The sequence below is a fragment of the Vulpes lagopus genome, chromosome 21 (assembly GCF_018345385.1).
Source record: "Vulpes lagopus strain Blue_001 chromosome 21, ASM1834538v1, whole genome shotgun sequence".
NCBI lineage: Eukaryota > Metazoa > Chordata > Mammalia > Carnivora > Canidae > Vulpes > Vulpes lagopus.
This window is the reverse complement of record NC_054844.1, coordinates 44414914-44436833: the sequence shown is the minus strand read 5'-3', so window position 1 is coordinate 44436833 and position 21920 is coordinate 44414914. Positions and strand designations below refer to the sequence as shown.

At 56.9% G+C, this 21920-nt stretch overlaps 1 protein-coding gene and 1 long non-coding RNA gene across 3 annotated transcripts; one reads left to right on the top strand and one right to left on the bottom strand.

Annotated features, from left to right (window-relative positions):
- Positions 1–3454: 3454 nt before the first annotated feature.
- On the bottom strand, positions 3455–6437 carry HOXC11 (homeobox C11). Of its 2 annotated transcripts, none has more exons than XM_041736523.1 (2): positions 5756–6437; positions 3455–4684 (listed from the first exon to the last, which is right to left on the bottom strand). In XM_041736523.1, the coding sequence occupies exons 1-2, from the start codon at positions 6435–6437 to the stop codon at positions 4452–4454; spliced, it is 915 nt and encodes a 304-aa protein (XP_041592457.1). In that variant the 3' UTR covers positions 3455–4451. The 2 variants fall into 2 exon arrangements, 1 of the variants encoding a protein (XP_041592457.1); XR_005984901.1 differs by lacking the exon at positions 5756–6437 and adding an exon at positions 5208–5313 and having other exon boundaries at positions 4552–4684.
- A 7118-nt stretch (positions 6438–13555) lies between these two features.
- Positions 13556–17080, top strand: LOC121480383. The gene is made up of 2 exons (XR_005984946.1): positions 13556–13753; positions 16815–17080. It is a non-coding gene; the product is annotated as an uncharacterized LOC121480383 (long non-coding RNA).
- The last annotated feature ends 4840 nt before the right edge of the window (positions 17081–21920 follow it).

Here is a 21920-nt window from a genome sequence, read left to right as displayed (position 1 = left end):
ATTGTGGACTTGGCCAGAAATAGGGACGCAAGGCTGTGTGTGTGGACTCTCCCAAACTGGCGGTCTGAGTCAAGGGTATGGGTCTCTACTTTGTGTAGTGGGTTAAGGAAGTGTTTGGGGCCGTGTGTGGAGAGAGAGGGAGAGAGAGAGAGAGAGAGAGAGAAGAGAGGGAGAGAGAGAGGGAGAGACAGATGCCTGCAGGAGAACAAGAGGGAGTGATGGGGAAGGTCTGGTCCTGCTGACATTGCCCAGCTTTGGGGGGCCTGTAAGGGTGTGCCTCAAGAGCAGAGAAGTCGGGACTGTCTGGCAGGCCTGTAGCCCCCGTGAGCTGGTAACCCCCCAAAGCTCCGTCCAAGGTGGGCCTCAGGAAAAGACTGACTCCAGCCTCCAGCCTGGTATCGCCTTGGGCGGAGAGAGGCAGCTTCACACACCTCCTCCTCCCCCCACTGGGGCCCCAGAACCTCTCTCCCCGCAACCTCCTAAAGATCCCGAGACTTCATTCCACGGCAAGACCAAAACTTGAGGTTTTTTGAAAAGGGAGGAGGAATCTTGTAAAACTTTTATGCCAAACAAAGTTATAAAAACTTCCCGGGCGTTGCCTTTTCCAAAGGTTTATATGAATAATAAAGAGTGTAGTCGCGTGCACGGGGCTCTGGCGGGCTCTGAGCAGGGAGGGTTCAGCAAACAGTGTCATCCAGCTCCGGGGCACCAGGAAACCCCAGGGACTGCCCCCTTGAGGGAATAGTGGCCCAGAAACGAATGGCCCAACAGATTCCCGAGAGGGGCGGGGAGAGGGAAGGGGTGGCGCCCTTGACTTCCTTGAAGTTCAAAGTTCTTCTTGGCCCTGGTGAGAAAATGCCCCTCTGCCTTCAGCCCACTCGAGAAATCGCCCCCGGAGCCCTTCTCCCCCCGACTGACCGGGCTCTAGGCTTCCCCAGGTCTGCTCCCCGGTCAGACACCTGGTCTGTAACTCTGCGGCTCGCCCGCCCGCCGCGCAGCGCCCGTCCTCCCTCTGGGACCGCGGGCCGGGCCTGCTCTCGGCGCCGGCCTAGCCGGCTTCCGAGGGGCCCCTGCAGCCCCAGTCCTCGGCGGCCGGGGTCGGAGGGACAAAGAAACCCCAGACACAAGGCTGGCCCCAACCCATTTCTCCTTTCAAGTCCCCAAGGTTCTCCCTGTACCCCTAAAGCCCATGGTGAGAGGGGGAGGGCCCGGAGTGCTCTCTCTCAGCCCACACCACTTAATACCCTTGTAAACTCCCACGTGCGCTATAAACTTGGATTTTTACAACCAACATTCCTCCTTAGCTCGAGAAACTTTGAACTCGGCCTCGGGTTTATTTACTGGGGGGGGGGGAGGGGGCTGGGGAGCTGGGAGCTGAGAAAAGCTGGAAGAGAAGAGGGGAAAATGCGGGCAAGAGGGTAATGGCGTGGGGGTCTGGGGTGTGCTGGGGGAGCCAAGACCATCCACGGTGGGTTTGTTTACTATTTAGAGCGGAAGCATTTTCTAACACAGGCCAGACTGGGTCGTTAAGGGCGAAATGAAACTGGGTTTAGAGGCGCGGGGGGTGCTTTATGGCGGCGTCTAGACGGAGATCTTTTGTTCCCGGGCAGCGCCTCGGCTGGAGGGGATTACCCGGGAGGCTGAGCCCAGAGCCCCGAGCCCGACGGGGGCTGGACATCCCAGGGGCCAGAAGACGGGTTTGTTTGGGGGACAGAGACCCCTTTTGCTCTTTTTAGAGGGTCGCCAAGGACTGGCAGGTTCCGGGCCGGGTCACAGAAGCCTTTGTTGTTCTCTCCCTGCGCCCGGGGCCTCCCGAAACTCCTTCTGGGCCCCGGATCTCTTCTGAGCCGCGTATCGCAGGGCGAGTGGTAGCTGTAGGTTTTAAATATTTTTCTCCTAAATCAGAATCCATTTGGACATTAATGTTTTGCCCTTTAGACAGGTTTGCTCTATAGAGCCGTCTCCGTCTTCTAGGAAACACGGCCAGCGTGCCAACGTTCCCTGCTAGGACTCGGGGATAAACAGCCTCGGACCGGGACAGGTCTTGCGCGTGCACAGGCACACGCACACGCACACGCAGAGCACCCTCAGCCTCATCATTGCTGACACTCAGCGACACTGCCAGCGGCTACACACCACAGAGGACGTGAGCCCTCAATGTGCATGTGGCCAGGTTTGCTCTGCGGAGAGCGGAGAGCGTGCATGGAAGATCCACCTCCGGGGCACGTCGGTACAGCAGCCTCCATACCTGTGGGGGCCCCTCAGGGAGCGGGGGCTGCATATACACCCTAGCGTTCGGATATTGCCTCAAGACGCCCACCCACAAATAAATTACAGCTCCAGATGCCTAAGCTGCCCGGATCCCTGTCATCAAAAACAACGACGGAGCCTGGATACGATTGTCCATGATGGGGTGTTTGTCCATCCGTCCCCAGAACCATATTGACAAAAACATTTTCTTTGAATTGCATAAGAACAGTTCCAAAGAGAGGGAAAGGCTGAGAGAATTGGTTCCAAATCTTTGCCCCTAAATAACGAATGAATTTGGAACAGAGACTGCCAGAGTGCCCTCGCTGAAATCGCTTGAAAGGACTATGGTTATCTTTATACAGAAAAAAAAAAAAAAAAAAGCAAAAAGCACCATGCTGCAAATATAGGTAGGTACAGTGAATGTCCCCATGGATCTCCCCCTTATCCAGTGCCCCACCTCATGCCAACCCCTCGCAAAACAAATCTCTGGGGAGTTCTACTCTGGGAGACCCAGCGTATAAACATCAGGGTGGCCCCAATCTAGCATCTTGTTGTGTCTGGAGGAGCCTGGCCATTTGTGCTTGAGGGGAAGGGGCCCAGCCCCACCTTCCCACCCTCAGGGGCCAGCCTTGGTGAGGAAAGGCAAGGGGCTGGTCTCTCCTCTCCCCTCCCTCCTTCAAAAGTGTATATAAAAATTCCAATACAGTCTTCTCATAGAGAAAAAAAACCCGAAAGCCCTACCCTCAACCCTGCACATTTACTGCAACAGACGGAGACATCTGGCGAGAGGGCGGTGGAGCCAAGAAACTTCCTATAAATTTAAATTCGATGATGGTTACAATTAACTCCACAACAAACGTGTACTTAAACGGAAAGCGTTGCTGGGCGTTTGGACGCTGCGCAAGCTGCACGTGAGAAAGGGGAGCTTTAAGAGTAGCCGTGGAATGTCCTGGGCCGGAGAGCAGCAGGAAGCTACGGCTCCTGCCCCTGCCAGCAGAGAGGGTACAGGCCCACCAGCTTGGGCCTACCTCACCTTCACAGCCTGTCCTCACCAGCTGGGCCCTACCCACCATCCTCCTCCTCCGCCTTGGGAGCACTGAGGATTTTAAGAGGAGAAGGGCTAATAAAAGGGTCAAATAAAATCATAATATTGAACAGAATGAAATATCTTTATTTGCCACCAAAAAAAAAAAAATTCACAGCAATCCCTCTGGGACGGGAGCAAGGTGGGGATTGCACACGTACACGCGCACTCACGCTCATGGAGAGAGATGGGTGATTTGACTCTCATTCCAGGCGAGTCTCCCCCCCCCCAACCCCCAACCCATCCCCTCTGGGTAGAAACGCTTGTGAAATTTATTTACAAAAATTCAGGCCCCAGCATGGGGGAGGCGTCCAATCCTACCTCCCTCCTCCTAATCATTTTTTTTTCCTTAAAAAAAAAAAAAAAAAAAAAGAAGGGAGGTAACAACTGCATAGACTATAGCTATAAATCCATGGAGTGGGGCACGGCTTGGAAATAGGTTAGGAAACCTCAATGCACCAGTTAAGAAATTTCAAAGGAGGGTTCTACACGTTCACAAGGAGAACAACTAGGCTCAGGCGGGGCCTGGGCGCAGACGGAGGTAGGACACGGACTTTGCACACCTAACACCAGGTCCAAGGTACAGAAATTTCACAGCAAGGCAGGATCACATTTAGCTGCCCCCCAGCAGCGGGGGGTAGGTGGGGCAGGGGTGGGGAGCCCAGGAAGTCCCCCCTGGCAGACACGGTGTCTTAGCAGAGATCTCACTGGGCAAGGGAAGGCTTTCGGTCCCAGGGTTGCTCGCTCAGGCGCCCACTACCCTCGCCCCCGCCCAACCCGAGCAGCAAGACAGTGTCGCGAGGTGTGTTTTCTTTTTAAATAAAGAGTCTTGGCCTCGGCGCCAACCACGTCCACTCGCCGTGGGTTAGACACTTCCCTTCACCCTCTTTCCAGGCCCGGTCCCTGTCCCACAGCGGGTCGGATGGAAGGTGAAGGAGGTTCCAGAGACAAGCGCGGGCGCCGGCAGTGGGGGCCAGCCCTGGCCACAGTCCAGTTTTCCACCCGCGGAAAGAAGGCGAGTTAGAAAATAAAAAATAAAAATAAAATAAAATAATTTCTCCCCTTTCTTCCCCCCCACCCCTCCCGGCCCCCGCCCCCAGAAGGGCCCGGTCTGCGGTTACAGCAGAGGATTTCCCGAGAAATACTGCAGCCGGTCTCTGCTCAGTTTTTTTTCTTTCATCCTTCTGTTCTGAAACCAAATTTTCACTTGTCGGTCCGTCAGGTTCAGCATCCGGGACAGCTGCAGCCGCTTCTCTTTGTTGATATACACGTTGAAGAAAAACTCTCGCTCCAGTTCCCGGATCTGGAATTTCGAATAGGGGCAGCGCTTCTTGCGGGTGCGGGGGGCGTCTGGAGGGGAGGGGAGGGAGGGGGCGATGCGAGGAGAGGGGAGAGAGACACGTGAGACCCGGGCCGCCCCGCTCCCAGCCCCGCCGCGGCCGCCCTCCCGCCGGGCCTGCCTGCAGAAGGCGCCCGGCCCGGGGCTGGCGCAGGCCCCGGACCCCCCGCCGGCCGGGCCGCGGGGTCGCCGCCCCTCCCCGGGCCCCGGGGCGCGGGGGGGGGGGCGCCGGCCAGGTGCGCCTTGGGGCTGGGCCCGGCGCTGCAGCGGCCTCCGGGGGCGCTGGGCCCCCGCCCCGGCTTTGCGGGGCGCCGTGGAGAGGGGCGCGCGGGCCGAGCGCGCAGGCACCGAGGCCTCCCCAGAGCGCGCGCGGGGCCCCGGAGCCCGGCGGGCCGCGCCTTCCACGCTCCCGGGCTGGGCCGGCGCCGCCAGGCCGCGGGGCACCGGGAGGCTGAGCCCCGGGCCGCAGCCGCCTCTCCCCAGCGCCCCCCTCCCCGTCGCCCCGGGGGGCTCCGCGCGGGCCCCGGAACGCACCCTCGGCCCGTTGCAAAAAAAAGCAGCTTTTCAGAGCAGCCCAGCCGCCCGGGCCTCAGGTTCTGCTCCATTGCTTCTCCCCCCACCACCACTCCCCCTCTCCGAGTTTCTCCCTGTCTCTCCCTCGCCCTCCCCTTCCTCCCCCTCCACCCCTCCCCTCCGTCCCACCCCACCCCCGGCAGCCCGGCTCCCCATCCTTCCTTCAACGCTCCTCTAAGTTCACGATCAAAGTTAATATCGCTCGCGATGGTGGCGCTTTTAAAAAATTTCACAGACCGAGGGAGAGATAGCGGGGAAGGGGGGGGGGGCTCATTCACCGGCTTTTCCAAAGCGCCCTTTTCCCTCCCTCCCCACCCCTTCTCCATCGTAAAAAGTCGAGTCGCTGGGAGAGAGGGCTTTGTAGGTTATAATAAAATCCTTTGAATGCTTATAAAACTCCACATAAAACCGGACTGACCCAAAACGCGAGGCCGCCCCGCGCCCCGCGCCCCGCGCCCCGCTCCCCGCGCCTCCCCCCTCCCCGCGCCCGCCCGGCCGCCGCTACCTACTGGGGGCGGCTCCCTTGGCCGGCTCCTTGGCCGCCGCCGAGTGGGCTGAGCCGGACGAGCTGGGGTTGGTGCTCTCCTCCTCCGCCTCGGCCTCGGCCCCCGCGTCCGCGCGGGGCGCCAGTCCCGAGGCCGGGGTCGCCTCGGGCTCCCCCTTGGCCTCGCCCTTGCCGGGGCAGGGGGGCTCGGCGGGCGCGTCTCCGCCGCAGTAGGCGTTGTCGAAGAAGCGGTCGAAGGCCTGGGGCAGGACGCTGTTCTTGCTGACCGAGGAGTAGAAGCCGGCGGGGGCCGCGTGCGGGGCGCTGGGGTGGTGGTGGCCGCCGTAGGAGCCTTCGTTTTTCATGAGGATCTCGGTGACCGTGGAGGGAGGCAGGCACTCGCGGTGCATGAGCTCGTCGGCCGCCGCATAGCAGGAGGAGTAGCTGTTCCGCGGGTGCCACTTGCCGGAGGGCTCCAGGCCGTAGGAGACCTCGCGGACCGGGGGCACCTGGGCGGAGTAGGGGTAGGAGATCTGGCGAGAGGGGGCCTGGGGCAGGAAGGAGGAGACCGTGGAGAACTCGGGCACGTAGTAAGTGCAACTGGGCAGATAGAGGTTGGAGGCGCAGCTCCCTCGCTCGCCGAAGTCTGCGCCCCTCTCCTTGCGCGACGGCGAGCAGAAGTTGCCCAGGTTGACCGAGTTAAACATCGTTCTCCTCTCCTGCCGGCTCCAGATGGAGGTTTTGGACCCGATCTGGCGAGGGGGGGAAAAATTTGGGAAGGCGAGATGACGCGTTATCCGTCTTAGTCTCTCTCCCCGAGCACGTGATCCAAAGTAGATATTGTCATATATCAGTTCGGAGCACTTCGCGGACGTAGGAGGGGTTCGCTCTTAGGTAAGATGGGGACGTTCAGGCGATTGGTTTGCAAACACCGCAGAAACATTATGAAAATCAATTGCAGATTTGTATTCGTTTTTCTCTCGTCACTCCCCTCCTCTCCATTCCACAGAGCGAGCAAAGGAGGAGAGAGAGAGAGGGTTGGGGTGGGGTGGGCGGTGGGATGGGCGGGGGCGGTGGCTGGGAGGGGGTAATTGTATTTTTTTTCCCTAGCTGCTGCTCTTCCTCTTCTCCCCCCCCCTCACCCCAGGATTAGGAGTAGGAGGTGGGTCCTGCCCACGTCTGGGGGTGGGGGGGGTCTTGCCTCCTCCCGGAGATGAACCCAACACCGAGGTGGGGATGAAGTCCTCCTTCCCCACCGCCTGGTTCCGCGGGAGATGTGAATCCTTCCCCTCCAACTCTCAGGGACTCTTACCCCGCCAACCCGCAGAGGGCCAGTGCCTGTTTACAAGAGTTTGAAGAAGTCCATCCTTTTCTTGGCCAGGGCTGTATGTCAAGACTCCTTTTTCTCTTTTGGAGAGACTCCTCAGAAGAGTATGTGAAGTTTTCCAAAGGTGAGGCAGCCCCGCAGCAAGCCAAGTGTCCCAACTTTGTCTGGCTTGCTGTGCTGCCTGCGGCTAGGGACTCAGATTAGTCATAAACGAGTGGTAAGCAGTGCGCCAGCCGCCCAGCCGGTGCCTGGCGAAGTCTGGGAAAAACCTTCTCTAATGTTGTGTTAAATATTTAGTATGAGAGAGTGGCCCTGGGTGAATATTTCATGCCTGCCTTTATTGTCAATCAATGTGCAGAAAGCTACATCCACTGTGGATTTTTAAATCTCAAACCCCACAGATAAAGATCAGAATGAGAGCCGTGTATTCTCTCTGTCCCGGGGGTCCTTTGGGTTGGGGGCTCAAGCCTCAGCTTGGGGGCTGAAAAGATGCCCAGAGTCAGGGTTCAGGAAGTATATGAAGGGAGGGGGTAGGTAGGTGGGTGGGTGCTGGGTTTGGGGCTCCTATCTCTGAATGATTTGGGGGCTGGGAGGTGGGCAGTGGGGCCAGGTGTGGGTCTGCTGGACAGACTAGCAGGGCAGGGGAAGGGAGCTGAGGAACCTCGGTGGGCTGGGCAGGGCAGGGCCAGGGACCACTCCCTCATGGAGGCCCCCAGCCCTGTTCCCAGGTGGCTGGAGGCAAGGCCTTGGTGCCTCTTTCCCGTTTCTTAGCCCTGCCCTGCCCTCCTCCCAGTCCACCAGCCTCCTAGATAGCTGTGGCCCAAGAGGTGGACTCAGAGGCGCTGCCTTCCTTCGCCTCCCATCCCTCTGGGCACTGTGGGACACATCTAGGCAGCTGAGAATCACTTTATTGAAAGGTTCTGGACTGGATCCAAGGGGCCGAAGCACTCCCCACAAGCAGGAAGCAACCTTGGATCCAAGGAGGAGCTGCCAGGGCATGATTTGTTCAGGTAGGAGGGGAGGACTGAAACCCACAAGGACTCAGGGAAAGCCAGAAATGGCCCAGACCCTCCTTGACCCCCTAACTCTTGGTTAAAATTGATTTCTACTTTAAAAATATTATTTGGATTTGATTTTCCTTGCCGAGCTTGCCCAGATACGGAGGCCCCCAAACCAGATGGAGGAGACACAAAAAATCAGATCATGTCCCCAAATAAGACTCCCCAAATCCATTCCTCCTCAACCCTCCTGCCTCCCCAAATGTGCGCAGCCTTTAGAGCATCGCCTGGAGTGGAGTCACGCTGGTCATGGTTCCCCTTCCTGGGGTAGCTCTGAAATACCCAGGGATAGGCCTCCAGCATCCTCATCCCCATCAGCTTCCTGAGCCCTTTAGTCCCCGCCTGATCTTAAATGGGGGCAAAGAAGAACTAGATTGGGACTTTGTTCAAGTGTGGGGCTTCTCTGTCAGTGAGAAGCTGCAGGAAGAAAAATCTGTTGCTTTTCCTCCTTCCTCTACCTCCTTTTATAGGGTGACCTGGGGCTAGCGTTTTTAATTATAATGATGGGGAACTATGGACTATGGCTTTTATAGGGTTCGTCCTGACCTCATTAAACGTAAGTTTATTGGAGGCAGAATGTTCCCCAAACAGTGATAGGAACCAGCAAGAGGGAAGTGAGAGGTACCCCTATCCCTTGCAGAGGTGGGGATGAGGGCACAGAGTCTCGGGCTTTGGCTTTCCCCAGTTCCCCCCCAGGGCCCTGCTGCTTTCTCCATCCTGGCCTCCAGGGCTTTGTGGGGCCTAAGCCCCCAGGCAAAATCTCTGCTGCCCGGGCCGACAGTGGGGAGGGGGTACGCTTCCTGTGAGGAGCCAGCTGTGGGCCTGAGCACTTGAATTTGACCACCAAAGTTTATTCCAGGGCCACCATAAAAGTGAGCCAGGCGGCTGCAAGGAGCCACTGGCGGCTTTATTTCCTTGAAACAAAAAAGAAGGCAAGAAAGAATGTCAGAGAAGTTGATGTCCAGGAGACTCTAGGGTCTCTCAACAGAGGCTTCTGAGAATTAATATTCTTCCCCCAAAAAACAAGGCATGAAGTTCAGGGTTTGTTTGTTGTTGTTTGTTTTTTTTTTTTTTTCTAGTTTTGGTCTGACTTTTAATTTTTCAACAACTTTTTAAAAATCCCAGCACCTGGAGATTGCTGCTGGGGTCAAGGAAAGAAGGCTCTGGCCACTGAGGTCAGCAAGGCAGTGATGGGTGGAAATGCCCACGCTGCGGGCTGGCCACTTCCCCCTTCCCCGCGCAGCCCTAGGTCCGGGACCACTCCAAAGCATAGGCTGAGTGGCTAGTCCCAGGCCGCACCCCAGGGCATCAGTGCATCCCACCCACAACTGAGGCTCAACTATGGTCCCAAGTCGGCTCCCAAGAGCCCTGGCAAGTCCTTGTCCCTGGCGGGAGGTGGCTTCCCCTCCCCCATCTCTCGGGTGCCTGTGGCCCTTCCACAATCCTGGCTCCCCGATTTTCACCTGAAATCCTCTGGGGCAGGGCCGGCCTGTCCTTCCTAGCTCTTGGTGGCTCGGTCAGCACCTCCAGCCCGCCCGGCCGCCAGCAGCTGCTGTGCCACTCTGGCCAGGACCTCTGCAGACTCGGGGGCTCCCCTCCACACGCCCACACCAGAGGCGGCTTCAGAAGGGGGCAGTATCTGCTGAGTTCTGAATCCCCGCACGGGAGACCCCACACGCTGCACTGACTGGCCCTACAGCTTGTCCACCCCGATCTAGAGAGCAGATTGGGACGTGGGGCACGGGGCCCACCCCAGAGACCATCAGCGGGAGGGGAAGCGAGGGAGGAGAAAGAGGGCCCTTGAGAGCTCCGATGGGCTCGGACTCTAAGTTCAGTCCGCCGTGGGGTCAGTGCAAGGTAAGCAGCCGGCGCCGGAGCCTTGGCCGCCAGACGAGCACTCCAGAAATCGGCTCGCACCTTCTCGCGCCGTCTCTCCCCCAGAGCAACACCCCGGCTTTACCAACCCCTCTGGCGCTCGGGGATTTTCAGGCCAGCAGTTCCCGCGCACCCGGGACGCATCCCACCCCAGCCGAAGAGCTGGGGGATCGCACTGCTCGGCCCCCACCTCTCCTCCGGGCCACCGTCACCCCAAGCCCAAGGGCCCAAGTGAGGTCACCCGAGCCCCCGGAGCTGAAAGGGGAGGGAGAAGGGCAGATTCTCCCCCCGCAGCCCCACCCACCTCCTCCCCCAGGGATTGTCCCAGGAGGCTAGCAACGCGACCCCGTTTCTCCCCATAAAAGTCCCATTTTACGAGCCAGTTTCACTGGGCCCCTCACCAAATGCTCTAAAACGAAGGAAATGTCTTAAAAGCAGTCTGAATTGGAGCCGCTCCCATTGGACCTTGGTGCCCAAACCCAGTGGCAGCGGCGCGGAGCTGCCTCTCTGGGCGGGATTGCCCGGGGGCCACCCGAGCGGCGTCCCCGCCGCCCCAGGCCCAGGCCGCCCGCCCGAGCCGCCATTCCCCGGCTTTAGCGCCTGCTCAGGCTCGGACCCAGTCCGCGCAGATCAAAGTGAGCTCGCGGCATTTTTATGAGATGAACTTCAGTGGCTCTTTACTTGTAATCAGACGCCTGGGTCGAAAATGCAAAAGGGAACAGCCCATCAATCCAAAAAGGAAAAGGAGGGGGAGAGAGAGGAGAGAGAGAGACACACACACACAGAGAGAGAGAGAGAGAGCACTAGGGAGAAGAGGGGCACTGGGTGAACAAATTCAGGTGACACATAGCAGGAAGATTCTGGTCACCACCACCAAAAAAGAGACCCTGTGCCTGCAGCAAGAGCGGTCTGTGGGTCTGTCCCAGCCTCCAGGCCCCGCCATCTGCCTGTACACTTCGCCCCGGTTTCCGGGGGGCCGGGAAACCTGACTCGCCTGCGTGCTGAAGCCCGATCCGAAAGCTTCCACAGTGTGGACGCGCCATGTGGGGCGAGTGTGGCCGCCTCCACTCTCTTGCCCCAGCGGGGAAGTCGCCTTCTGCTCATGATTTAGAAGAGCATTTTGCTGCTTTTCTCTCTGCGGTCTCCGCGGCTCTCTCGTCACTACAGCCAGAAGTTGAGTTACAGGAAGATTCACCAGAGATTTATCGCCTGGCTCCAAACTTGGAGGGCCCCGTTGTCATAAACAGCCGCCTATTGTCTAGACTTTTATCTCCGGGTATGGATCGTGCATTACGGAGGCTCAGGGGACCCGGGGCTGGCTCTGTGGGGTGTTCGTGCAGCCGAGTGTTTGCCCCTTGCCCCCAAGGGTCGCTGCGGGTAGGTTTGGGGAAGTGCACAAGCGTGTGTGTGCTCCTGGAGCTGGGCAGGTACACCTGAGTGGCCAAGTGGGGAGGCCCCGGGTGGGGAGGCTCTCTGCGTGCCTGGGAACCTTCTGCTGCATGTACTTGTGTGTTGGGTGAGAATTTGTCACGGTGTGCTTTGTTTCTGGGGCATTTTAAGTGTTCCTGTCTGGGATTTTGCAGGTTTTATGAACCTGCATCCGCTTGGCCTGTTTATGTCCCTTCCAAGCAGATCATCTGGTGTTTTTCAATATTGGAGCCCATTGTGTGTGTGTGTGTGTGTGTGTGTGTGTGTGTGTGTGTGGCTTCTCTAAGGAACTGGATTTGGGTGATACCTTCTAGTCTTGCTCCCCAGATTCCTCCACTTACCCTACCTCACACCTCAGCCTCTGCCTTCCCCAGAGTGTCTGACCCTGCTCTACTCCCTGAAAGTCCGGAAATCTCCCAAGCAGCTACCAATTCTGTGTCACAGGCACAGAACACATTTTTGCAGAATGAGGTCTGGGTATCTCTGTCTTTCCCACAGTAGGGGGAAATGCCCCAGCTCAGAAACTCCTTCCTTTCCTGGGGCTCCCCTTCCCAGAGCTGAGGGGGACATCAGAAAGCGCCTCCCCAGTTCATTCTGACCTTTTAAAATATTCTCCACACAACTCTAGATAATACCAAAGCGGGCCTCCCGCTCCCTCCCTGGGGCTTTCTGGCAGCAAATGTCCTCACCCTGGCCACCCCCTTAAGGCCCCTTGAGCTTAGGCAGTAGGACATTTGCCCAGATTAAATGTCTGTGGGGGAGACACCCATCACCTTAGATCTCAGGGTCAGATGCTGTTTTTCTAAGCCTGGGTCCTTTAATGCCATCAGAAATAATCAAGTCCTCCCCCTTTGTTTTTCATTATCAGAATGCAGGGCGGGAGGCTCTGGGCACTGAGGTCTGGGAGCTGCACTGACAGCCCCAGGGCTCCTCGCTGCTCCTACCTGGGTGTCAGGTCCTACTGCAGGTCCCTATAGCCCTTAGGCACCTTAGCCAGGTAGGTAAAGTGGGAGAGGACTGGTCCTCGAGGCCGGTTTCCACTTGAGAAGGGAGGAGGTGACAAAATTCGGGTTTTGCGGAGTTTCAGATTGAACCAGAAGTCCCCAGAATGGCTTTCTGAGCATCCCACCCTGACCCTGCCATTAGAGTTCCCACTTAAAAAACCACGATTAGGCCTAAGAAGGGCTCCATGGGCACAGAGCAGGAGAAAACAAGCTGTCAGGTCCAGGAAAAAGAGGTGAGTCCGTCACAGACCCCCTTGCTGGATTGTCTCCCTCCGTCCCCCGCTGTCCCCCTCGCCCCCAGTGCCACCCTGCAGGGAGAGGATCCAGGATGGCGCTCCGGGATCCTTCCTCTGGCGCCCGCCCCGCCGCCCCCGGGTCGCCGCTGTCCCCTGGTCGCCGCTGCCCCGTGGGTCTCCCTCTCCCTGCAGCTGGCCGGCTGCGGCACCGCCGTCCTCGGGGCCTCCCTGCCTCCTGCGGTCCTCGCCTCTCCCCCCACTTCTCAGGCCCACGGATTTGAGATTCGCTTGTGTCTGGGCACCCCAGGCCCGGGCTCCAGGTCGCGGCCGCCGCCCGTCCTTGGGCCTCCCTTCTCCCGCACCGCCCGCGCCGCCTCCTTTGCTGGCTGCCGGCTTCCAGCGCTTCTCTCTCACTTGCCTGCTTCTCCCCCTTCTCTCCGCCTCTGGACCTGAGAAATAAAGAAATCCAAGGCTCCCACCTCGCCAGCCCTCCCCACTGGCGCTGCCTCACTTCTCCTCCTTACCGAGTTTACCGCCTGGTTTTCAGAAGGAAATCTTAATAGACATTTAGGCTGTAAATGAACTTTTCTTTGAGAAGGCTAATTTTCTTTCCAATTCTTACGTTCCTGCTCCTTTCGTGGTGGAATGGAACAAATTTAGAAGTCAGCAGTAGGGGAGGGGGTGTGGAGAGACAGATCCCAGAGTTACAGACGGTGGCGGTGGCGAGAGACAGGGAAGACCGGGAGGGAGATACGGAGAGCAGAAGAGGTGTCGGGTTGGGAGAGGAGGGAGAGAGGGAGGGAGGGAGAGAGGGAGGGAGGGAGAGAGGGAGGGAGGGAGGGAGGGAGCCCAGCTGGCGGGAGCGGAGCCAGAGAGAGAGAGAAAAGGAGAGAAAAGTTTCCCGGAGTCTTCATTAGTTGACTTCTCTGTCCGCTGCTTCCCCCAGCCGGCCGAGCGCACCTCCAATAAAGGAAGAGGGTCTTTATTTTTTCTAAAAGGCCCCAAAGAGTCCAGTGTTTACGAGACTAGAAATGCTACGGCCACGTCCTGGCAGAAAGAAAGGCTGAAATGGAGGACCGACGCCTTCCTTATAAGGTACGATGCTAACTTGACCTTCACTTTGTCGTGGCGCCCCCCGCCCACCCAGACTGCTGCAGGCGGCCAGGCCGAGCGAGCCGCGGACCCCGGCCTCGGTCTCCCTCCTTCCTCTCCTGCTCTTCGTAACATCCTTTTAAAATGACCCCCCTTTTTTCTTCTGTCTTTTTATTTCCTCTTCTTCCTTTTCTACCTTTTCCATTATATTTCCTTCCTGTATTCCCTGTGGGTTCTCCTCCTGCCCCTTTTCTTTCACTCATTCCTTTTATTCTTGCCTTCCTGCTTCATGGTTTCCCCTGACCCTCTCTTGCCTGGCCTCTATCACAATCTCTCTCTCTCTCTCTCTCTCCCTCCCTCCCTCCCTTCCCCCACCCCCTAGGCTTCTGGCTTCTGGTCTTCTGAATCCCAGAAACAAGGAAGCATATTTTCAGGGGTTTTTTTTCCCCCCATCCCCATCCCAACCAGCCTCCACAAGTCCTAGCCTGGCTTCTGCCCCCATTCAGGTGTCCCTGGGGGAGAGGTCCAGGAAAGAAGGCCGGATTGGGATCAAAGGGGGCTTCACTCTGGACCCAATGCCCACTTGGGGATGACAATGAACTTGGTTTTGGTAAGACCCTGTCTTCCTCTCACCGGCCTAAACTGCCCAGGCTCTGTGACCCTGGCAGTCTTGAACTGAGGGTGAAGCCCTTCATCATGGGGGAACGGAGACTACTGCCCCTGAGACTGTGGGGGAGGTTTAAGTACCAAATTGCTGTTTGCCCTTCTCCGAGCTGCCAACCCCTGAAAATGTAGAGCTTTCCCTTAAGATATCTGGAGAGACAATTTAGACAATTGGGGATTTCTGGAGATTCATAACCAGAGGAAAGGAAAGACTACCAGGCCTCTCTACTTTGCCTCTCGCTGCCTTCCAGGCTCCAACAGAGCCTCCGACATTGACTCTAATCATATCTTGTGTGGCTATAAAATAAATATTATCGACACCCCTATAATTATCTATTATTCACTTACTTGTGATAATTACAATACTAGATGAGGCAGGTCTATACAAAGTAAAATCAAACAAATATTTTGAAAAATGAAACTGGATTCCCTGAGGCCTTATTAATCTCTGAGCACCTATAAGCTCCTGCCTAGGACCCTCTTGGCTCAGGAGTAGCCATCTTGTAAGTCATAGGGTGACCCTGGGAGACCCTCCTTTTCCTCCATATCCCATGTAGCCCCCTCCTCCTCCTCTGCACAGCGGAGAGGATGAGACAATAAAAGGGAAATGCTTTCTCTCTTTTCCCCACAATTATCCGGATAATTGCATGAATTCTTCCTTGAATACTGCTGTGTGGTCAGGATTGGGATTTCAGCAGGAAGTGCAGGGGACAGGATTCCAAATGGGGGAAGTTGAGAGGGTCCAGCGTTGCTACATTCCCAGACTTTATAGTTCTGTCTAGTGTTACATTGTTTCTTCAGGCAAAGATCTTTGTTCGCCTTCAGTCATATTTCTCCCTTCCCCCTCCCTTTCTTTCTCGCTCCCTCCCCCCCTTTTTTGGTCCCTTTAAAGGAGACCCAGATCATCTTGTGCTCTTAATAGATGACTATAAAAGTAAAATTAATTCCCCCCTGCCCTTTAATACCAATATCTCTTCGTTAAGTATGCACATTGGTGAGAATAAACAGAATTAAGTGTTGCAACCCAAACCAGCAATTATATCCAGGGTTGGCTTTTTTTTTTCATGGGGTCTGACTTATCTGGGGGTGTTAACTCTGCCACAAGATAACCAGGGGTTATTTGTATTATTATTTTTTTTTACAAGCTCATTGGGGCCTGAGCCAGCACCAACCTGGTAGAAAAAGCAAGGGCGAAGCCAGAGAGGGAAGAGAGCGCCAGATGTGAAAAGGAACCAGGCGCAGTAATGCAAGGACAGGAGGCGGCAGCAGGTCCCGGAACAGCCAGACAGGCACTCACAGACAGAGGTGGACATATTTTTATTAAAAAACATCTCTTTTAAAATTTGGGGCTCCACGAGGAAGAGGGAAAAGTCTGAGGAGTGGAGCGGAGAGGGAATGAGCCGGGTGCCAGCACCAAGGCGCCAGAGGGGAGAAGACTGGGTGAAGGCGAGCGGAGTGGGGACTCCGCTGCCCCCCGCAGCGGGCGCCCCAAGGCCGGCCGGCGCCCCGCCGCCTTATCAGCTGCATCTTTATGAGGACGCTTGTTAACAAGGCCGGGCCGGCCGCGCTCATCTATCTCAGCCTCGCGCTCAGCCAAGCAGCGGCCGGCGCGGGCACTGGCCAGGCTCTAATTAATTGATTCCTTTGGACAGTAAAATATGGCAGTGTCTACACGGAACCCATAAACAATATCTCGGCGGGGTGTGAGTGCATTGTCTTTCAAAGAATTTTTCCATAGGCGTGTGTCAGGTACTCTCGGAGTTTTAGCTCCTAAGGAAAGACCCAAGTGGGACTAATTTCCCCGGGCGGAAACAGAGTTAGCTCAGTGTCAGAAAATGTTTTAAGCTATTATCGCCTCTCCGAAAGTGCTAGGAGTGGATCTTGTTGAGAAGAACTTGGGTTATGGGCCAACCCGCCCCTGCTGCCTGTGTAGACCTGGCCAACATTAAGGATGCTAAGGGGGGCTGAGGAGCTGGGTGGGCCGGAATCTTCTCCCTAGTTGGCCCAAGGGAGTGGGGCTGCTCTGGGGTTTGAGAGGGTCCTAGAAGGCGAGGTCCAGCCTTTACTTCATGCCGTCTTTCTCCACTGGAGATTTTTTAAAGAATCAATTTTTAAAAAATTCACTTGATCTTAGCCAAAAGGCCGAGAGGCGATCAATTTTTAAAAATTTAAACAAACTTCAGCTTTTAGGAACCCAGAGTGCCTGGTGGCATGCACCTGGAGTTTGCCTTTACCCCAGCCTGCCTGTTACACAACTTCCCAGGCCAGCACTTCCCTCTACCCTCTCCCTCTTTCTTAACTGGCAGCCTAGAGTGACTCTCTAATATATTTACCTTAGGTCTAGAAGAACAAGTCCTGAGACACAGGGGTAACCTAATTATATAATGCTCCTTCCATACAGGCTGTGATTATCCTGCTGCAAACAGGACTTGGGATTCTAAATATAGACCCTGACTTCAACAAGAGATGTGTCAGAGACCTGGAGATGGGAGACCACTTATATAAATAATCAGTGTGGACGGAGAAGGGGTTTTTTAAAGACGGAAATAATAGAAAAACAGAAAGAAAAGAGGCTCAGCCGACGGAGATTGTCATTGCCAATGCCTGAACTTCCTCCTGCTACTGTTTGTAAGACAGCCAAATAAATGTGTATTATAAATACAAAAACATGTGAGCTCAAAGAACGTATTCAATGTATTTGGTACACGCACACTACGTAAACTAACTTACACAACAAATTTTTTCATACACTGGGTAGATATTCACTTTGTGCATCTATGTAATAATATGATATTTATTCACTTTGTGCATCATATGTAATAAGATGATGTATTTTCCTTGTTCGGTGGACACGATTTGGATGCATTTTCCATGCACGATTTCATACGCCCTATGGAGTGCATACGTCCATGCAGCTAAATAGATGCAGGACTGTATAGTCGCCGCGCAGCACATATATATGCAAGTGCGCTGTTCATGCAAATGAACCTTTACATGTGGTGGTTATCCATGCGGCGTGTAACCTTTTCCCAGAAGGTTGCTTTCCCGTACAAATAAAAGTGCTTCTGTATGTATGTTTTGTAGAGAAAGAGGTTTTCGGTGCCCCTACGGACATGTGCTATAGAGATCTGTGTGCACTTCAGACTGCTGGAAGAGGCTGGCTGTGCCGGCTGTACCAAGTGTGCATTTCCCGAAGCATCTTCCCGGTGCCCCGCACACGGACTGCGCATCTTCCGTCGTGCGCAGGGAGCTTTCCTCCCGGACGTGGTCCACTCCGGCGGTGGAAGCTGCCCAAGCCAGGGCTCGGCTCCGCGGCCCCGGGGAGTGGCTCGGGCTCAGAGAGGCTGAGGCCCGGGGCGTCTGGCCTCGTCCGAGCGCAGCTGCTCGGCGGCGGTGCAGGGCTCCCCGCGCGGCACAGGCCCCGAGGCTCCGCGCGCGCCCAGCGGAGGGGACCCCGCGGTCCTCCCAGGCCTCCCGCACCCTCGCGGGGCGCCCGGGGCCGGGCCGGGCCGGGCGGGGCGGGGCTCGGCGGCCTCCGCGGCTGTGGCCAGCAGGGGTCATCCCGTCCCCGGCGGGGCCCGCGGTCCTGAGCTGGGCCGGAGCTGCCGGCGGCAGGGGCAGGGGCTGCGAGGCGCGCGGGGTCTCCCCTCCGCGGGGCCCCGCGGCGCACGGGAGCCGGAGCCGGGGCGGGGGCCGGGCCGGGCCGGGCGAGGTGGGCCGACCTCGCGGAGCCCTGTGCGCGGGGCCAGGCCGCGGAGGTGCTCGGGGCGCCGCCTCCGCCAGCGGCCGCCGCGCCTTTGTCTGGGGCCTCCCGGAGCGGCGGGCGCGGCGCGGGCTGCGGCTGCGGCTGCGGGTGCGGGGCTGGGGCGACGCTTCCCCGCGGGCAGCCCCGTCTGGACCGAGGCCGGCGCGGGAGGGCGGATGCGCGGCTGCGGGACCCGGCGCCTGCGGCCCTCCGCGCGCTCAGCCAGCCGGAGCCTGCGGCGCCTCCATGCGCCCGCCGCGCGGAGCCGGGGCTCGGGGGCTCGGGGGCTGGGGGCTCGGGGTGCGCCTCCCGAGCCGGCCCGGGGCCGGAAAGCCGCTGCTGCCTTCCTGGTAAGGGCGGGAGGATGGGCAGGGGCTCCGGCCTGTCGGGAACCAGGATCCCGGGGGGTTGCTTTGTTCGGAGACGGGGCCGCGGTCCCTGCTCCGCCCCGGGTCTGAGCCATCGATCGCGCGCCGGGCTTCCGGCTGCATTAGCATCCCCGGGACCCAGCGGCCGGCACCCCTCCCAGCCGCCCGCCCGCTCCACAGCGGCTCTGAATACCCTGCAGTGTCTGGGCGGCCCGAGTGGAGTGGCACTGGGTGGAGAACCGGGCCGGAGACGCAGCTCATCTGGGGGGTATAAGCTGGCAGATACAAAACAGCGGAATCCTTGTCTGCCCCAATTATCCAGATAATCCTCTCCATCCCTTGCTCCTCTAGACTCCATTAGAGACGCGGGATTCTTTGTTTTAAAGCCCGTGGAGTAAATTGCAGTTTGAGGGCTTGAACCGAATAGTTGCAAAATAGATGCAATGCCTGCCCGGATGCAGAGTTCAGCCTTGCCCTGAGTACTTGAGTTGAGGCTCCAATCAGACATTCTCTTTGGCCCAGAGACCCAAAGATATGTTTTCAACCATTAGCAGGAGGTTATAGTGTCTTTCCTTCTCTGACAGTCTGCCCAGTTATTGAGTTTTGGGACCTATGTGGACACCACCCAACAAGGGTACTGCCTCTCTCTCAGATTCTGCAGTGTCTCTGGGAATAAATCAAGGGAATAAACTAAAGACCAGTTACTCCTGACCTCCTTAAATTTCCTTTTTTTTTCTTTTAAAGCCAGAAATGCCTTCACTGTTAATTCTTCCTGTACAGATCTGTCTTAAGAAGAGGGTAGTCTCTGGCCTGGATTCACTGGGATTCAACTCCCCCCCACACACACACACATCTTAATTCAGACCTGGGCATGGCCACCCAGTCCTCCTGACTGCCAGAAGCTATCCTGTCCCCAGCTTTGCCTGTTTTCTGAGGGGGGGGGCTTTGTATGAGTGACCCCCAGAGCTTGGGATCTCTGTCCTGCCCAAACCCCTCAGCTACACAAGACAAGCTGTGTGTTAGAAGCAAATGGAGAACGGGATTCAATCTAAATTTGTTAGTTTTTCTACTTGCAGGAGTAAGGAAAGGAAGGGAGAGGGAGAAGGATTTCAAGGCAGGAGGTGTGGCTTGGACGCTGGGCTCAGTGGGGGCCCCTGCTATTCCTAAGCAGGCCCAGGAGGGTGGAGGGGGAATGTGGAGGAGACTCCCTGATTGGAGCCAGGCTGTGAGAAAGGAAAACTCAGGGACCAGAGGCACAAGGGTGGAGGCAGAGGGAGGATGTCCCATCCAGAAGGAAGGGGTGAAGGGAAGGTGCAGAGGTCTCAAAGGCTCTGCTGGAACCCAGACTGTGGCTTCCACCCAGGCCTCTCTCTGGCAAGGCCCAAAGGGAGCTGCTGGCTGAGAGGTGAAGCCTATTTCACCAGCTCCAAGGGGTCTTCAGTCCCGTACCTAGTTATTTTGCGTGCACAAAATGTGCTGTCAGAGTGAAGCCATGGGGTTAGACCATGGCGCTGAAGTGTGTTTCCACGAGCCCCTGCCCCATGTCCCAGGGCACTCTTGCCATTGCTGCTCCAACCTGCTGCAGCCTCTGCCCTGGTTTCACTTCTCAGAGATCCTGCAGCTCAGGCTTCCTCTTTCTGGCCCTGAAGGTAGACACCCCCTGGGCTGTCTACAGTATTTTTATGGCCCCATGACTCCTCAGCAATCCCTCTCCTCCCCCCCAATCTACTATCCCCCAATTTTCTCTCTGCTAGTAATTGCTTGGGACTAGAGATGGCAGCTCATCAACAGATCTTGGTTGCTCGTATATTTTTGTTGCCCCTGCACTGTTCTTCCTTTATCATTATACATTTATTATTTTTATTATTCACCTGAGCTGGAGACAGTAAAGTGGGGGAACAGCTAGGAATGGGGATCCCATTCTTTCTGAGCAGAGGAGACCATGCGTGGGGACTCAGTTTAAAATTCTTTCTCAAAAAAAAATCACATCGTCATCCAGTCATGTTTTAATTATTATTATTAATATTAATATGATGAAGCAACTCTGTACAAGGACTATATAAAGGGAAAACGTGCTAAAGACAGACATTTGAATAGGAGGGCACACTACAGAGAGCTGGGAAGGGCAGATACCCACAGAGACTACACTAGGTACGAGCAACAGACACAGAGAACTGGACACGGATTGACAGAGAAGCTCACGGAAGTCAGTTTAAAGCGACAGGAAGAAGAATATTGCATATCTTTGTACCCCCACCCCTTTTATAGTGTTCTGGTCTCTTTTCCTCCACTAAGCTATGGGAGTCAGGCTGGAGTGGTGAAGCTCGAATCCAGCACCCCAGAGCCCACAAGGTCACAGGAGGGGCTGCATAGAGGGGTACATGGGCGACCAGGCAAAGGGGAGATGCCTCATACCCAGGGCCAGCCCACAGGGGATTGTGCAGACAGCTGGAATGGTGCTGATGTCTGAGAACTTGTACACAGGTGAAACATTTATGTCAGTGGGGAAGGTGTCAGGTGCCCAGTGGGGGATGAGGGCAAGTGATTGTACGGCCATTCTGCAAGGCTGTATTTGGGGCTGTACAAGAGGGTGCCTGCTTCCAAGTACAGTCAGGGGAGTGGCATAGGCCCCGGGGGAGCGGAGCTGGGCTCAGCTGTGCTGTGTTTGCCCATGCCTCTGCACAACCCTGTACAGGGACCTGAAGCTGCGTGCTGGTGGGAGGGTGGGAGGCTCTGGGGGCTGCCATTCCAGGGTGTGTTAGGGGGACTCTTCCCCGGCAGGAAGAACTCCAAGCTAGCAGGCCAGTTCACACCGTCCATGCTGGGCTTAGCTCGCATCAGTCCCCTGCTTCTCACCTTCTTCCTCCTGGCAAGGGTGGGTCAGCAGATGGGAGGTAGAGGGACTCTCACCCAGAGGGATAAACAGGGGGTGCAGGAGGGCGCCGCACATCTTCACTGCCCTCTCTCCTAAGCCAGCCTGGATCTACTGGGCTGGGGCTGGGGCTGGGGTCTGAAGGGCGCTATGGGTAAAGGCCCTGGCCTGAAGAAGCCACTCTGGCTTCCAACCGGTTCTGGGGATGTGCCCCTCCTTTGGCTCTGGTCCTGGTACTCTGTGGCTCCCCGGCCTGGAGGCAGTGGATCCTGAGACAAAGGGCGACGTTGGGGGGCGGGTGGAGTGGGGGGGTGAAAGAGAGAAAGGAGTTGGGCGGGGGGCAGCAGCGCCCCCCTCCTTCATTGTCACCAGCCTGGGAAAGCCGGGCTGAGCAGGGGCCTCCGTGGCCGGTAGCCCCTTTAGGGGCAGATTCTCCTCCTGCCTCGTAAATTATGCCGGGCCAGCCTCCGGCCGTGACCGTGAACGCCAGCGGGAAGGGGGGATCGCCGAGCCTCGCGGCTG

Excerpts from the sequence above, each read along its gene's own strand:
- HOXC11 (XM_041736523.1), bottom strand. The coding sequence starts at position 6,437 with ATGTTTAACTCGGTCAACCTGGGCAACTTCTGCTCGCCGTCGCGCAAG. Across the intron at positions 4,685-5,755 it reads GGCCAAGGGAGCCGCCCCCA|ACGCCCCCCGCACCCGCAAG; the intron begins GTAGGTAGCGGC and ends CCTCCCCTCCAG.